The sequence below is a fragment of the Lolium rigidum genome, chromosome 2 (assembly GCF_022539505.1).
Source record: "Lolium rigidum isolate FL_2022 chromosome 2, APGP_CSIRO_Lrig_0.1, whole genome shotgun sequence".
NCBI lineage: Eukaryota > Viridiplantae > Streptophyta > Magnoliopsida > Poales > Poaceae > Lolium > Lolium rigidum.
In genome coordinates, this window is record NC_061509.1 from 282257289 (window position 1) to 282275714 (window position 18426).

Sequence of the window (18426 nt, forward strand, 5' to 3'; positions counted from 1 at the left end):
CTGGGCTATTCAATATATGCCACTCTCAGGAAGAGACCTTTGAACGAGTAGTTGAATCGAATTTTAATGTTCCTTTTCGAAGAAGGTTGACCCCTGAGTTGTTGTTGCTTTGAAATAATATTAAGCTAAATGCAGGGCTTATTAATAGATCTCAGGTTTCTGATGGCATAGTTTGGAAGTTGACTGCGAACAAAATATTCTCGACTAAATCCATGTATCAGTATATGGAGAATTGTTTGGCTGGAGCTAATTATAAGAAAATTTAGAAGGCTAAGTTACCCTTGAAAATTAAAATCTTCCTATGGCAGCTTCATTATGATGCCATCTTGACTAGAGAAAATTTGAGAAAGCGAAATTGGCTGGGTTGCCCAGATTGTAGCTTTTGTGACAATATTGAGACGGCAAAACATTTGTTTTTCTCCTGTGGGGTTGCTAAAGTGATTTGTGGGTACTTGTGTAGGAGCAAAAACATGTCCTAGATCGTTGTGGCAGAGTTTGGCTTGGTTATACGCCTATTTACCGGGAGATGAGAGGTTCTATACTCTGCTTTTGGCAGCGAAATGCTGGTCCATTTGGACTATCAGAAATAAAGTAACTTTTGAAAAAAATATACAGTCAAATCCCCTGAGGTGATCTTGTTTACTATCTGTTCCTTTCTAAATTACTAGGCAGGCCTTTACAAAGCTGAGGATGCAGAGAAGATTAGAGGAGGTGCGAAAAAGCTGATCACCATGGCGGCAGAATTGGCAAAGACGAACCAGGAGACCTCGGTGCCTAGAATGCTGATGATTGAAGATCGTGATCGTCAAGCTGCTCAAATCTGAAGAACTGAAGTCTAGTAGCTGTTGCCTATTATCCTTTTGGTTTTCAGGGATGTACCGTGTGTTGAACTTCCTTTTTTCAGTCTTAGTGTTGATAGGTTTTTGCCCCGTAGTAGATGTCTCGATGTCGAGGCATCTGTCAGCGGGTTTCCTATCGATGTAAGGGCGCTCTTTCTTTCCCTTTTCCTTTTGATGTGTTTCGGAAGTATTGTTTGAACAATGTATATTTCCGTTATGACTGCTAATGTAGATGTTCTAGAAGAACTCGTATGGTACTTCAACATAGATTTTCAACAAAATAATCGTAGTCCGAGATGAAACTCAACGCTCAATTAAACTCTAGCAGTGAACTTTAGCCCAACTAAATATGAGGGATTCAGACAAGACCAATTATCCCGTGTCACAAATTTTAACGCAATAATATCTCATGGAAACATGAGTTCATTCTGTCACAGTTATCATCAAAACAATAGGATAAATAAAATTAGGTTCGATTCAACGTGCTGCGATACAGCGAAGCAAGCAAGCAGTTGGTCCCCAACAATTATCAGTTTCTAATCGCATAATCGAAGCTGGAACAAATAACATAGATGTGTTATGAAACTAGGCCTGCTGCATACTGGTGGCGTCGCCGTGGCGCTCCATGACCCGCCGCATGGCCAGCGCGGCCGCCTCGCTCGCCCGGAAGGTCCCGCTCGCCATGATCGCGGCGAACTCCTTCATCACCTCCTCCTGCACCTTCCCCCTCATGTTCCCGAGCGGGTCAACGGCAGCGGCGGCTTTCTCCTGAGTCTCCTTCTTCACCTTCTTCGCTTCTTCTTGCTTGTTAGAAGAAGAGTCCGCTGCGGCGGCGACAGCTGTAGTAGCACTTGCCGGAGCTTTGCTATCCGCCGCCGCGGCAGGGGTAGGCGGCACGGACACCGACGCTGCAGTGGGCACGAACTGCTGGGTCTGCGGCGGTGTGTTGGTCCGGAGCGATGCCTCAAGGTTCTGAATCATGGGCATGATGAGCGGGCCCATGGGGCTGGACATGACCTCGTTGGGGAGGCTGAGGATGTAGCCGGGGATCCCGGCCCCGACGAGGAACTGCGCGGCCTCGTTGGCGAAGTTGTTGCAGTTGTGCGTCATGAGGCGGTAGGTCTCGGCGGTGTAGCGCGGCGCGATGTCGCGGAGGTAGTCCTCGAAGACCTCGCGCGGCAGGTGCGTGACGCCGAGGTCGACGACCCGCACCGGGCGGCCGTACTGCGTGGCCCCGGCGGCCGTCGACTGGATCCCGCCCCCGTAGAAGTACTCCTTCCCGTACACCACCACGCCCGTGTGCCTGCGCGTCAGTCGGACCGGGTCAGAATCGAGCGTGTTTGGATCGAGAGGGGATTGGGGAGGAAGAGGGAGGGCTGACCAGATGGCCTCGATGGGCTTGCCGAGGAAGGAGGTGGAGAGCTGGCGCGCGAGGCCGTTGCTGAGGTCGTACACGTTCAGCGACACCTTGTGCCCCTCCTGCCATTAACACCACCATCAGATCTCCAGCAAATTCGACCAAATCACTCGCGGCGCCGGGCGGAACAAACGACGAATCGAAAGGAGGAGGGAGGGGATTCGTACCTCTGCCATTATCGCGGAGATGGCTCGCGGCAGTTAACAACCAGTCAGTCGAATCTGGAGGAAGGAGACGACGCGCGCCGGAGAGGAAGACGAACGTACTACGAACAGAAGACGCGCGGATCTGGGAGCGCGACAGAACAATGGAAATACGGGAGGCGCGCGATAAAATAAATAAACGGAAACGGCGAGTGCTACATTAAATCGGGTAGTTAATGCAAGGAAGGTTCTGGAGCCGTTCCGTTTCGGAGGCGTGAGTGCTCTGTGGACCGTCGGATGGGGCAGGGGGCCGGTTGGGGTGGCTTTCATGGAAGATTCCCGAGCATGGCCCGGGAAGGGACGCGGATCTTCTAGAAGGACCGGTCAGGCTCGAGGATGAGTCCGACGCGTGGTTGGTTGGACAGAGGCAGCGGTTGCGTGCGTCCGGGTCCGTATGTCAGCTGTGACGGCTCCTGATTGTTCGCGAATTTCTTCTGACGGTGACGTCCGAAACGTGAATCCGGCAGGAACCGTGACGTCATGCGATGCCTGGCCGGATAACTAGGGGTACGAACAAAATCTTCCCGGGTAGTCACGTCCTGTCCGCTACCGCCACCGCGTCGATACCTGCCACCATGCATGGCCCTTGGGAAAGCGAGTAGTTCGCTAGCCGGCAGGTCGACTCTCTAAGAGAGCGCGACCAGCGAGAAGGCCATGCATATCTACTAAGAGTTTCTATCCCGACATCATCCCTCAGCCCCCTCCCCCCTCCGCAGGCCCATTCACGCCGTCGGCCTGGTTCGTCCCTCTGGCGTTGGTCCGCTTGGAACCGTCTGCCACCCATCTCCTCGTAACCACCTCTTTTCCTCCATTCCTCGACCCCTCCCACCGCAGATACACATAACCCACCTCCACACCCCACCGCATCTAGGCGGCATCCACGTCATGACCGAGAAGCTTCGTGTGCTGTGGTGAAAATCCACGTCATGACCGAGAAACTTCGTGTGGCGGTGATCTCCTGCTGCTCCACGGTGCGCGGACGCGGGGAAATATGAAGGTAGGGGATGACGTGGTTACATCTCTCCCTACGACGGCACCCGTCCATCTCGGGTTGTCCTTCCAAAACCAGATCCCGGCTTGCGATGGTCCATCAAAGAGGAGTAATTAAGGGTAAGATGTGAAAAGGGAGAAGGTTTTCTTGGTCTTAGCGACTTAGCCCTTGGACTTTATAATCCCTAACAAAGGTTAAAAATGGTAGTGAAATTTTGACAAATGGAAGTATATCTTTGATACGTTTTAAAACATTTAAAAAGTTGAATCGAAAAATTATGTTGGGTTAAATTAAGCTGACGGATGGAGGCACGGCCCGCGGGGCATGCAGGATTGCAGCCTTGCAGGCCACCCGTTGCTCTACTCGATGGAAGTATGGAACGGTCATATTGCGCCGGTTGCAACCACGAATTCCCAAGCGACGGAGCGCTCATTAATCGTCTCCTCGATTCGGTTTCCCATGGATAATGCATCGGATTCGTTCCAGCTCGCTACAAATCACTCAGCAGAGCATTTCGAGTTTCACTTGTCCTACATCTATTCATCCTCCGAATTCTCTCCCTTTGTCACAGGGGCAAGCAATGGCAGGCAGGCAGGCAGGGGCTGAGCGAGGCTCATCTCTTTGCGCTGGGGAATTTTATTTTTTGCCCCTATTTACTTTGCCACTCTATGATTTGCCCTCAATTACCTTGTACTTTCTCTTTTGCCACGAATTACTTTGGCACTCCATTATTTGCCCCTTTTGTTGCTTTCTTTTGTTTTGACGATCTAAGCAACACGTGAGCGGCGGCGGAGGTGACCTCGTCCCGTCGAGCGCCGGCTTCTAGCCGATATTCCGCCCCAGGTGGCGACGCACCCATCGCAGGCCCCACCACGAGCCCGGACGCGCCACCAGGTACCCCTCGTGTGCGTGTAGAACCACCGGGGAGCACAAGCAGGTTGGTCGTGGACAAGTCGGAGAAGGCAACGAACACGCGCACCCCGGCCATGGCTGGAGCGCCCTCTTTGAAGCCCCATCCCACCCACCCAGACTACGAGATGAACGGATCCGCTCGCGCCGCTAGCTGGTGTTGGTCATCTCCTCGCCGCTTCATTAGTCGTGTCGCTGCTGTGTGCTGTCCGTCGCAGGGCCCGCGAGCTAGGATGGTAGGGGAGCGAGAGGCTTGTGGCTGGAGGGAGAGCTCCATGGATGGCTTGCCGATAGCTGGAGCCTGGAGGACAAGCTCGACGGAGGGCGAGCTCGCCGTCGCCATGGAGATTGGGGATTTGACGGTGTCAGGGCAGAGAGAAGACGGAGAAGAACGAGTGGGCTCGATGCCGGTCAACAAGTTGGGTAGTTTCGTCATTGCACATGACGAGGGGCAAATAATCGAGTGACCAAGTAATCCGTGGCAAAAAAGGAAGCACCAAGTAATGGAGGGCAAATCGTAGAGTTGCAAAGTAAATAGGGGCACAAAATAAAATTCCCCCCTTTGCGCTGGGGGCGGCAGTCAGGGGTGGCAGCCGTCAAGGCAGCGCGGACGGCGGCTGAAGCTGTTTTTGAGGCCATCATCGAAGCGGCGGAGGCCGCGTCGTGCTACGTATCAGCGCAGTATCCCGAGGCGGCGGGTCGCCCTTCCGCCGCCGCGGAGGACTACGAGGCGGTCCAGCGCGCCGCCGCGTCTGTCAGCAGCCGCGTCGTCGTGCTGATCCAGCAACTATACATCGGGGCGGGCGGCTGGGCGAAGTCGAAGCTGGAGGGCGTGAATGGGCTGGTGCAGGCAGGCGACGTCGCTTCTCTGGCCGCCGCGATCGTGTATGGCATCGGCGGATTTTCTCCTTCGGCGAAGTTTCCGAGCCACTCCTCGAGACAGTTCCTGCTGCATGCGGGAGTCACCGACGGCGAGTCGCGCGGCCTCGAGCGCCGCACGGATAGTGGAGCTGCTCGGTCTGATCTCCTCCGCCGGCGACGCAGGGGAGATGTTGGGATCGAAGGTTCCGACGGCGGCGAAGACTGCCATCAGCGTCATAGGGGTCGCGGCCGAGTTGGCCTTCGCCGTCTTGCGGGCCTAAACGCCACTAAAGCGGCGCGCAGCACTGCATTTGATATCTAGGATGCTGCCATTGACGAGCCTGGCTCTATGGTAGCCATGTCGCGCTATCTGTCGATTGTTCGGATGCACATTTACTTGCTGCTTGGTACTCCCTCCTTCCTCAAATAAGTGGAGTATGCACGAGTCTGGCTCTATGCTATGGCAGCCGCACTATTTCTATACCCATGCAAGCTCTTGTTACTGATCATATCATACTTTTTTGTTTTTGCACTACTGAATGTTCTCACGTCACACCTCAGGGTGTACTCTGTACACGACGACAATGATTTATCCTTACTTTCTCATTTCTTTCGTCCCAATCAGTTAGGAAAAGCAAGCTGATGTAGCCCCGCTCAAGGACGAAACTACATCATGGCCAACGTTTCCCCCAAGTGAACCAATGACCCGAGCCCGAGTGAAATCCATACATGATAAGGTGAATTCACTCCTTTCTACACTTGAACTCGACATAACCTTGGACGGATTGCTACCTCATGCCTACGTCTATATGTCATTAGGTACCTATCTCGTCAAGGACCCGAAGGGAGCGTCAAGAAGCCGAGGAGGGAAAGAAGCCTCACTGCTCATGAACAAGAAGAAGAAGAAGTGCTCCGGCCGCCGGCCACAGCCAAAGCCGGCACTGCCGCCCTCAACAAGGCCGGCATCGCCGCCATGGCCGGCACTGCCGCCCAAGCAAGACCGGCACTGCCGGCCCCACCGGCACTGCCGCCCCGAGCACGCCGGCACTGCCGGCCCCATCGAAGTCAACTTCATCTCAGCCGTCTATTTATCATCTATGCTTAGAACTACTTTATTGTAATGCCCCTTTTACCCCTGGACGGATCTGGGCCTATAAGTACCTCTCCCCTTCCTCCAGATTAGGGTTAGACTTGTTTAGAACTCAAACCTAACTTTGAGCTTAGTCTCCCTTGGGTATCATCCCTCTGTAATCAAGGCAACCCTTGTTGTTGTTTGGTGAATTGCTATGTGAGATTCTAGTGCAAGGCACTCTCTCTCTCCTACCAATTCCCTTGCTCCAACACCGATCTCTCCTCCGGGATTCTACCTCGAGTCTCTCCCGGGTGATTCTATTGGCGTGGTCCATCGAGCCACGAGGGTAAGTATCGGTTGTATCGGGTCGGTGTGCGTGCGTGAGTCTCGTGTTCCTCGTGTTCTTCGTGTTCCTCGCGCTCTCCCACCTTTTCCCCTCGAATCCTTGGGTCAATTCGCAAGATCGGGCCACAAACGGGGTCTTAGACCTCATCATATGGTATCAGAGCCTTTGGTTTCCGCGAATTTGACCCCCCACCCACCCAATTTCGTCTCTAAAAATTTTCCAAAAAATTCACCAAAAAATAGCCCTAATTGGCCTTTGGATGGATCTGCGATTTGGTTGCGTTTTGAGTGGTTTTGGTCCATGGATTTGGTGTTGGAGTGCTTGATCTACTATTTCCCCCACTTTCTAGCCTCAATTCCATCGATTTTTGACGTTTTGGTCGGATTTGGCCCGCTTTTCGCGAAGAACAGCTCGAGCTGTTCGTCAGGGACCGGCACTGCCGCCCCCGTCAGGCCGGCACTGCCGCCCGGGCCGGCACTGCCGCCACATCCAGGCCGGCACTGCCGCCCAGGCCGGCACTGCCGCCCGATCCAGGCCGGCACTGCCGCCAGGGACCAGCCAAGCTCGCCCAGCCAGATTTCGACCACATCTTCCGCTAACTTGTGTTTGCTTGTTCCGGTTTGAGTGCCTTGTTTGTGAAACTAACCCGCAGCTCCGAAGCAAGCGACGACATCCTCGGCACCCCGGACTTGCAAACGTACTCTTGACACCACCGCCATCATCGCAAGTGTGTGTTCATCACCGCCTAACATCTTAGGTATAACTTGCATTCCACTTGTAACCCTCTTCCTTTTGCGATCTATCCTATCGAGCATTGCTTGTCTAGTGTTGCGAGACATTGCACGTGGCCCCGCATTGTGAGGTGTGTGTGTCGCGTTGAGTAAGGCACCCAAGCAAACACTCGTGTGGCAAGATAGCAAAAGCGAGCTAACGCTAACATAGTGTGAGAAAAAGCCGCCAAAACACAAAAAGAGTGCAAGTGCACAATAGAGCAAAAGAGTGCGAGTAGCACCATACATACATACATCCATATACTCATACATACAAAAGTGTCCATGTGCCACCAAAGATAAAACGAGTGCAAGGGCCACCATATACAAGAGAGAAAAAGCTTTTAAGCAAAGAGAGAAGAGAAGAGAGGCCGCGTGTGAATCTTGTTGTCTCTTCATTTGCAACCAAAGCTTTGCCTCTCCTTGTGTTAGTGTGACACCGAGCAACCTTGCTTTCGGGCTTTATACACTTTTCCGCTCATTCCTTGGTCGCACTAACCCCGCTTATCCCGTGTGTGAGTTCCATACCTTTTCCGTGTTTATAGTGATCATCGCTTTGACATTTGAGTTTTTGGACTTCACCCACCCTTAACAATACACTTGATTTCGGATTTTGACTTTTGGCTTTCCACCATCCTCACCTACCACCATATTTGCTAGCTTTTGCGTGTGTCTTTGTGTGTGTACCCAACACAAATTGATTTATTCTCTTGGTTTAGTTAGTTGACCCAATTCTATCACTTCAAGGTGAGACTTGACGGTAGTTTCTTCCACTAACATCCACCATATAGCCTTTGTCGTGCTAACATGGATAGTGAAGAAGAGGATATGGAAGACTACATGGACTACTTCGAGGAGGATACCTCCACAAGCACCGCGGATGTGGAGGAACATGTGGAGCTCTACACCGACTATGGCTCCGCAAGCATCGCCAACATGACCGACATCGAGGAGCTCTACACCGACTATGGCTCCGCGAGCATCGCCAACATGGACGACAACGACGAGCTCTACATCGACACTTGCTCAACAAGCATGGACGACATGGTGGAGCACCACGACGAGGACGACATCGACCCCACCATGCATACCGCCGATGCTCCCACATACCCCTACTTGGCTAATGGAGCTACATATGAAGATCGAGGACCTCCACGATGGCATCATCCGGTGGATCATCAAGAGCGTCCCCAACATATTCGGCATCGACACACTTCTCCGAGCTCCACAAGGCGCCATCATGAGAGTGCCTACACACAAAATCATCGACATCATGGACATCATAGGGAGCATCAAGAGCGCCCTCAACATGAGCCATCACCTAGGCAAGGCAAGGATCGTCATCGACTCACACCATCTCATGATCGTCGTCGACCACCACCACCCCATGGTCTACATCGACATCCACCCACGCATGATCTTCGACGACACCACTCAAGACATGGTGATGAGGCAAGAAGACGAGAGCCTCGACATGAAGACCTTCCTCATAAGGCGACTTCTACCTCTTGCGCCACCACCACAATGGCCCCTACCTCGTCATATGCCTATGGACTCCGATGCTACAAGTGCAAGCAACAAGGCCACCTTCCACGGGAATGTCCCAATCTCCTATGTGAGGTGTGCAAGGCCAAGGGTCACGTGGCATGGCAATGCACAACGCCAAGCGCCAAGAAGCTCTACTTCGACGAGCTCAATGCACAAGTCTCCAAGATGCCACCACTTGAGGACGACTTAGGAGGCGATGGAGTTGAGCATGGTGAGCATGGGATTCTCCCTTCACCCACGGAGGCGCATGGAGTTGAGATGGTTGAGCATGGGAAGTTCCCTTCAACCAAGGAGGCGCATAGAGATGAGAAAGTCGAGCCTACTCCTATATGCTTGATTGATGAGTTGGTACCAATCCCATGTGAGCATGAGAGCCACTTAGCCCACTTGAGCGAGAGTGATAGTGAGTTGAGCGACTTCCACCCCATATGTGAGTTTGAGTGCTTCCATTTGGAGGACATGAGTGATACACAAAGTGAGTTGAGAGAGGTAGATGATAGGTCCATGGAGGATATCGCATTTGCTAACACATTAACCTCTCCCTCGCTTGTGTCTTCTTATGTTGCACTAGGTTTCACGGAGGATGAGTTCCCGCTCATGGAGAAGATGTACATGGTGCATGAAGACGATGATATCTCACCATGCTTGCTCCAAGATGGACATGTCGACCACATGGATCCTCCTACTTCCACAACACCTACATCACATGAGTCGGCCTTCAAAGGTAACAACATAGGTGTTGATGATGCCATGATCCCACTAGTGGACATGATGACTTATGAGCACATGCATGATCTTGATGATACATTTGCTACGTCACTTGATTCTTTCATATTCCCATGTGATGCTTTGCTTGCTAACATTGTTGATCATGTGGAGTTGATTGATTGTGATAACATGAACATGCCATGCTATGAGAGCTTCAATTTTTCCACCATTGCTTGCAATATGTCGACCACTTGCTCTCTACCATGTATTGCTTGCAATGATAATGACAAGGATGACATTAACTTCCGCATGCTTTGCCCCACATGTTTGCACTATTCCATGATCCTTGCATCCAAGATTGCGAACAATTGCTCTTTCTTATGCTTGGTATGCAAGAATGCTTATTTCATTGTCCATGAGATGGCCCCCATAGCCTTCTCTATTTTTGATGATCATGAGTTACCACATGCCATGAATGCACCTTCTTGCCATATGCACCATCGCCATGCATTTCATACTATCTTGCTTGACACTAATGGTGATGTGCACAAGACATGGAACATCATGATGGATGATGTATTCATCTACCATGCACACACGCTTTTTGTCTTGTTTCTTCCATGTGTAGGTACACGGACGACCACTTCCACCGCTACGGAGCATGAGCTCACGAAACGCGCAATTGAGAGCTACCCCAACAAGGACGAGATACATGATCCAACCCATGGGATTCACACCAAAGAGTATGTTCCCAAAAGCCTTCGCCCTCGTGTGTTTCCAATTCTTCTTGTCGAGCCTCCGGTTTGGTCCAACTCCTCGTCACCTCTTTTGCCTCTTTTGCAACATACCTTGAAACATCTTGTTGGCACAATGGTTGTTGTATGTATTGATGATATCATCATACACTCCGAGAGTCTCAAGGACCATGTCATACATGTGAGAGACACCATATGCATCTTGTGCCACAAGTTACACCAAACGTTGCTCTTATTTGGATTTCTCATTTCATCTTTGGCAATTGCAATGGATTCTTTGACACTTGAGGATACTCATACTAGGCTAACGCCAACCATACGTTCCCAAGCTAGAAGTCTCCATAGCCTTGCCATTGCACATAACAATTTTGCCCCAAATTTTGCCGCCGATACTTGCCTTTTGGTTGTTCCATTTGTGTGGGACAATACGACACATCACATTTTTGACACTTTACAAACCAAACTTTTACTTGCACAAATTTTTGTCCTACCACATTTTGGATACATCGACACTCTTTTGATCACCATTTTTGCCCAATGCCTTTTGGAGAAACGACTTGATGCTTCGTATTTGATTAAGAGCCTCTTGTTCACCGGTCACCAAATTGGCATCCACAAGCTTTCCTTTTGCAAGTTGTTTTTCCCCTTGTTCTTCTTCGACCGAGACTTGGCCCCTCCACCACTACATGGGAGACCCGTTATGGACTACAACAAAGACGCCCGCACTACGACGAGCATCCCTAAGGACACAAGGGCACCTATACAAGTCCTTCCCGTCTACCTCATCGGTGAGGAGGAGCAAGAGTCGAGGACGACTCTTCCCCAAGGGGGGGGAGATGATGTAGCCCCGCTCAAGGACGAAACTACATCATGGCCAACGTTTCCCCCAAGTGAACCAATGACCCGAGCCCGAGTGAAATCCATACATGATAAGGTGAATTCACTCCTTTCTACACTTGAACTCGACATAACCTTGGACGGATTGCTACCTCATGCCTACGTCTATATGTCATTAGGTACCTATCTCGTCAAGGACCCGAAGGGAGCGTCAAGAAGCCGAGGAGGGAAAGAAGCCTCACTGCTCATGAACAAGAAGAAGAAGAAGTGCTCCAGCCGCCGGCCACAGCACAGGCCGGCACTGCCGCCCCCAACAGGCCGGCACTGCCGCCATGGCCGGCACTGCCGCCCAAGCAAGACCGGCACTGCCGGCCCCAGCGGCACTGCCGCCCCGAGCACGCCGGCACTGCCGGCCTCTCCGAAGTCAACTTCATCTCAGCCGTCTATTTATCATCTATGCTTAGAACTACTTTATTGTAATGCCCCTTTTACCCCTGGACGGATCTGGGCCTATAAGTACCTCTCCCCTTCCTCCAGATTAGGGTTAGACTTGTTTAGAACTCAAACCTAACTTTGAGCTTAGTCTCCCTTGGGTATCATCCCTCTGTAATCAAGGCAACCCTTGTTGTTGTTTGGTGAATTGCTATGTGAGATTCTAGTGCAAGGCACTCTCTCTCTCCTACCAATTCCCTTGCTCCAACACCGATCTCTCCTCCGGGATTCTACCTCGAGTCTCTCCCGGGTGATTCTATTGGCGTGGTCCATCGAGCCACGAGGGTAAGTATCGGTTGTATCGGGTCGGTGTGCGTGCGTGAGTCTCGTGTTCCTCGTGTTCTTCGTGTTCCTCGCGCTCTCCCACCTTTTCCCCTCGAATCCTTGGGTCAATTCGCAAGATCGGGCCACAAACGGGGTCTTAGACCTCATCACAAGCTTTATCTCGCTTGTGAAACCATAGATTTGTATGAGCTCTTTCTTTTATGCTCAGTTCCAATTCTCTATGCCTTGTAGTCTTACACTTGAATGCAATTTCCTATGGAACCTCTGAATGCAGCCACTATCGGAAATCACACCTTTGTCGAGTGTCCGGTGGTAGCAAACGGCGAAGGACATTTGGTCAGTCCTTTCCAAATGCTAGACTCTGCAATTGGTCGCCACGTGTGCTGGCAAAGGCTCCCCTGTTTTCGATTTTTTCCTAATTTCGGCAATCCTGCACATTAAGCGCGGTTTATATAGTACTTGGAGTACCACATCAAATAGATGGATATATAGCATCCTGAAGTACTAATACCATCATTAACACATGGATAACAAAGTTCACGAGTAGTACAAGAGTACATGACTTTAAACATGAACCAAGACAAACAAATGCAACAACATGAAGAACAAAGTGTGCAAGCATCACAAGCACAACAATCATGAATTCATTCCAACTTACAGCATCCAATGTCCACTCCGTTATGCAAACCTACAAGTTAACGAAGCACAACAAGCATGAGTTTGCTCCAAGTTGAAAACAAAAGGTTATATTGCTTTGACCTTAACCTTGTGATATTTGTAGCAAATACGCCACCGTGGTGATTTACCTCTAATATTGCAATGGAATCCAACACCGGCCATGCTTACAAATAAAACATACCATTACAAAAAAAATGGTGGCAACGTTTAAAATTAGTAATGCTAAAAAAAGTGGTTAATCGACAAAATTTGTTGGAGATTTTTCTGCAACAAAAATTAATAGCAATTTAAACAAAATTCACATACAATGAGAACAAAAAGCAATATTAAAATAAGTAGCTTAGCAATAAGTTTTTATGCCTATTTGTTTGCAACAAAAATAATCAACTACTCCACAAAAGTCACAAATAATTACAACACAAAACCATGTATGCAAGACTAATAAAGAACATAAGAATTTATTACATGTGATTTCCCAACAAATAAAAAACATAAGAGTTTATTACAATTTGGACACACATGTGCAATATTGAAAACTCCGAGGGAAACACAAGCATAAATCTAGGGAAAATCGGTGCCTAGGCGTGGCGCGTCACGCCTTGTCGACCCATTTGACTAGTTCGCTGCACTCAATCATGGCATTTCACATGCCCATGGCTACTACACACGTTGAGAAGTTGTGTTCTCGTGGACTATAGGGTAAGGAACCTCTGTTTTGTTTACCCGGTATAAACTTCTTTCTTAGATTCCACGTAGTTTTATATATGGACTTAAAGAAGAGGAGACACTGTGATAGGGTCATACTGGGGCAAGCAACGCCAGGTACATAGGAACATGCATCGCATGTGTAATGCAATTTTCACCGTAGCTTTTAATTTCCTTTAGTCTCGACACATGTTGCTCTACTCTACATCTCACATGTGTGAAGCCTTCACACTTCCTCTGTTGCTGCACATGCTGAGAAGTTATGATGTCAATCTCTCACTAACCATAGGGCTACTAACCTCTTTTCTATGTCTGTTATTTCTCACGACACATACTTCATAGAAGGGCCAAAATAGTAAAAACACAACAATCCCAATCATGATATACATATAAAATGAACCCGACAAATTCAAAATTTCATGGCGCAAATCAAGGAGATGGTGCTAGAGTTGTGAGAGAGAAACCATTTGTACATGTAGAGCCTCAAATGTTTTGCCATCGCACAAGACTATCAAGACACCTTGTTCTATTGTCCCATTTAGACTCCCCTGTATGGTAACGTTCGCTATTGTTTATCTGAAAAAACCTTTCATGGCTTTCTACTTAGCCAAAGCATACGGCTTGTTTGGAAACAGTTATGTCGCCATTAATCTGCAAGGCAAATCACCTACTCTCTCCGGCAGAATCGAAAGCCCTTTTGTGTCCAGGATGCTTTATTGGACACACAGGGTAACATTTGAGCACCTGCCGATAGTGTTCGTGATTGCGTATGCCAGAGGCCAACATGGGCGAGCTGGCCTAGCATTGCCTCATGCCAGAAATGAGCCGCCGGAGTGGCCTTGGCGATGTTGCCACCATGGAGCGCCCTAAAAATAGCCAGCAACACCACAATGATAAGATGGTCCTAGAGTTGTGAGGGAGAAACTACATTGCTCCTCTATGTTACTCTTCTTCACATACTCCTCTAGCTCAGTGTTGGAAGAAGCAGAGAAGCATGCTTGTTTCTTAATGAATGGAAGGCTTGTTTGTTTTTCCCCAGTATCTCACGTCATTGCATATTGGTTCTGTAAACCATGCATGCCAACTATACCTACTTCCACAGGAAAACTACTAAGAATGGCTTCAGAACCACATGCAGAACAAAATGCACGGCCTTACCTATTTATATTGAAAGAAGATGCTATCTTTGAGCCACTAGCTAGATCATCCAATTGGGCCCTTTAGTCATACATGTATTGATATACATGCACACATGGTAGGTCACAATACTCGTTACGCACCTATTATTTTTTTGGGGGAAACACAACATATGTGCTGCATTCCAAAAAGTTTGCTTCATTAGGCTTTGCAGCGTAAGTAGAACTGATATATACCGAAAATGCACTTTTGATCTTGGGTGCATATGCTCCGGCCATCAGAAGAAAACTTAAAATATCAAAAAAAAAAATCCGAACAAAAATTTCCCGCTTAAACTTAAGTGTGCATACAAAAACTATCAAACAATTAATAAAGTTCATGCCAAAAGTTACCTAAACTTATTTGTGATGGTAGATCAATATCACTCTTACGGATTATCACGCTGGCTCTGTCTGGAATCGGGTCATCGCAGTGACCACTATGCCTCAACATGCGCTATGAGGTCTCCTCTTAGCTTGGCTGCATGAGGATCGGTGGTAGGGCGTGACTAGAGAATGGTCGAACGGGCGCCGCAAATTGCACATCTCCCCTACTTAAAAAGAGCCAGAGCGTCCCATCCAAGTAATCTGAGCCTTTCAAACAATATATCCAACGCCTCAAATCCAACACATCTTTGAACGGAGCGAACGAACGGACCACAACCGTCTCCAGCTCCACGAAATAATGAGATCGATCGTGCTGATCAAAACCGTTCCAGACGCCCCGCAGCAGGACTCTCGCCGTCCTCTCGCCCTCGCCAGCACGACTTCTCGCCGTCCTCTCGCCCTCGCCAGCACGACTTCTCGCCGCCATTGTCGCCCAGCAACAGTTCTCAACGTCCAGCACGCTTTCCTCTTGCCGTGCTCGCCCGGCAGCACTATCGCCGTCCTCTCACTGCCGTCGCCCTGCCGCACTATCGCCGTCCACGACACAGTCCTCTCGCCGTCGTCACACTGCTGCCCAATCACCGTCCTCTCGCCGCCGTCGCCCTGCTGCACTATCGCCGTCTAGGACACAGTCCTCTCGCCGTCGTCACACTGCTGCCCAATCGCCGTCCTCTCGCCGTCGTCGCCCTGCTGCAATATCGCCCTGCTGCACTAGACGGATGCCAAACGAACTCCACATCTTTCTTCAGGTTTCTTCACAAAATCGGCCCTGCAAAGAGAACAAGCATCAGGTATCATATGCAAGAATCTTTCAGGTTCATTTGAATGTCCAACAAACATTTATCATGGTAGCCCCTGGTTGCTTCATATCTCCCACAAATCTGAAATTTTTATACATTTGTTTCATGCTCATGCTATAAATATGTGGATATTTACAACAAGTAGGGGTGATCACAAAGTGCAAGAACCTCAGTTCATACCTCAATTCATGACAACTCTAAACTTTCATGGAAATATCAATACACGTACATTAGATTATCACTATCCACCAAAATCCTCACTTTCAGCATACCACAAGTAACCATTCAATAATTTTAAAATGAATCTAGGGGGCATTGATAGCATCAAAGATGTGAACAAACATATGTGTAGGGGAGATGGGTTAATACTCTTAATCTATCAAGTATATGTATAACATACTATAATCTGAAACCCTTTATATTGTGAAAGAATGTCTTTCTCATCCCTCTAGATGATGGGAAATAAAATTTTCAGATCTGAATAATGTGAACTCAGTGACTACATTACCACTAAATATTACTTATCAATGTGTTAGGTATCGATTACCTGATTGTCACCCATGTACTCACGCTGGGTTCTACAAGAATTTGATAGAACATCTCGCAGGAAAGTCACCCAAATTACAGTCAAAACCACCTTTTAATTTCTGCAGTTCCCTGGATGTCCTGCAGTCGCGCAATGTGATTGAATTGAAGAAAGTTCTCATGCTGTCACCGCTGAATTGACTGAATTATATGCATATATTTATTTGCCAAAAAAATCGAGAAAGCTGTCACCATTGAATTGATCTTTGGTGAGCATCAAAATTTCAGGTGAGGGAAATTACCTTTTTAATTTCTGCATCCTTCTCTCTCAAAGCTTCAACATGACTTGTGCAGGAGGCTGACTCCGGCTCTTTCAGTTCATTTTCTAATCTTGCAATGTTTCAGTACTCCCTTGTCAGACAACACTACATTGACCTTTGCATTTGTAACTACCTGCTTTGCGCAAGTACCAAAAATGAGTGTATTCCTGGATTGTTAGGTTATATTCTTGGAAGAAATGATCACTATCATATAAAGAAAAAGGTACTTGACCCCTGGAAGGTATATATGCAGTTTAGGTTTTGCAATAATCTAGATTTGCAGGTCACATTAACAAATATTAATCTATATGCCTCTCGCTTAACAAATTCTAAATAAAAACTTAATGTTGCAACAATTGGAATCCTTTACAAAATGCCACGTAGCTTTCTTTGATGTTAATTCCTATCAAAATATAATACCCAACAGTTGCTTGTCAAAGCTGAGAATAAAAAGGCATTGAACTGAAGTTTTATTAGGCTAGGTGATTATATAAAATCTAGATATAGCCAGATCTAAATTTACAATAATACAAAAGGACACAAAGCTAACAGAATTCTATGACAGGTGTAATCCTCACCAATGAGGGGTAACCTAACAAGCATTTCATGAAAAATCAAGCTAAATACAGACTGAACTCACTCTTACCTGCTGAAAATATACTGGTAACGTCATATTTCCACAAAATCCTGGAACCCTAACTATATCCTTGCGGGGTGGCCAATTGATGTCATCTTACTCCTGCCGATCAAAACCACAGAGTATGTTCGCACTAAAGTTAACCATACTCGGGTGTCATTGCTTGTATCAATAAGCAGAAAGTGCCATATGGATATGTAATGGTGACTGATGTCAATCGAGTTACCTATATGCAAATATAAATTAAAGCTAAAGATACGAGTATTTCACAATTATTCATTGATACTATTACAATTTGTTGGCAGTGCAGTTTTAATGCCTCTTAATTTTAAAGGGTAGAGGAACCTAAATTTGGTATGGCATCTTCCTCACGGGCTCCATTCCAAGATATAACCAACGGGCAAAGTCAAGGTAGCCGACGAACGCGCAATATTCAGTAAGATCGTTATTATTTCACATTCGTTATTATCTGACATACTAACTTCTCATGTGTATGCAGATTCTAAAAAGGTCAAAAGGCAGAGGGATAGGGAGCGGTATGCAAATAAAAAATATGAGATTTTAAAACACCGACATGAACTACGGGATCTTAAAAACAGGCAACCGCCGTCGTGAATGATGAAAACATACCATGCTCTACACAGGCCACCAGAATATCTGGAGTCACCCAGGCTACTAAAGGTCATGTGTTCTATGCTTCTAACATATATGTGCCATGTTAGAAATGCTAAATTTGTAGGTGCAACTACTTACAGGTATGGCGACACATGTTCACGAGTATGCATCTCAGGTGGGCGGTGACGATGAGTCCGCTTGGTTGCATACAAATGAAGCATGCCAGCTGCAACCAAAACCAGGAGCAGAAATACATGTTGTTACCACTCAGTCCAATATTGCAGGGGCAGGTTCACACAACCGATTATCTGGTAATATATTTGTCTGCATCATGTTTTATTAAATTGAACAATTAAAAATGCTCTACAATCTAATCTCACGATGTTCATGTGTTCATATTTTAATCTTGCCCTCGAAGTTGCAAACCCTGCATCAAAGGATGACATAACTAAATGGGGTTGCAAGGCTCCCAAAGTTCCAACAAATCCAGACGAGTAAGAATCTTAACAATGTGTTACAATCTTAACGTATTTATTCGACCCGCAATTTAA

The 18426-nt window shown here is 48.0% G+C and overlaps 1 protein-coding gene across 1 annotated transcript; it reads right to left on the bottom strand.

Moving 5' to 3' along the window:
- Positions 1–1424: 1424 nt before the first annotated feature.
- Positions 1425–2556, bottom strand: LOC124688952 (desumoylating isopeptidase 1-like). The gene is made up of 3 exons (XM_047222569.1): positions 2424–2556; positions 2221–2318; positions 1425–2142 (listed from the first exon to the last, which is right to left on the bottom strand). The coding sequence occupies exons 1-3, from the start codon at positions 2430–2432 to the stop codon at positions 1425–1427; spliced, it is 825 nt and encodes a 274-aa protein (XP_047078525.1). The 5' UTR covers positions 2433–2556.
- Between the last annotated feature and the right edge of the window lie 15870 nt (positions 2557–18426).

Bases quoted from the DNA above. Each gene is read 5' to 3' on its own strand.
- LOC124688952 (XM_047222569.1), bottom strand. The intron at 2,143-2,220 runs GTCAGCCCTCCC...ACTGACGCGCAG, and splicing joins AAGCCCATCGAGGCCATCTG to GCACACGGGCGTGGTGGTGT.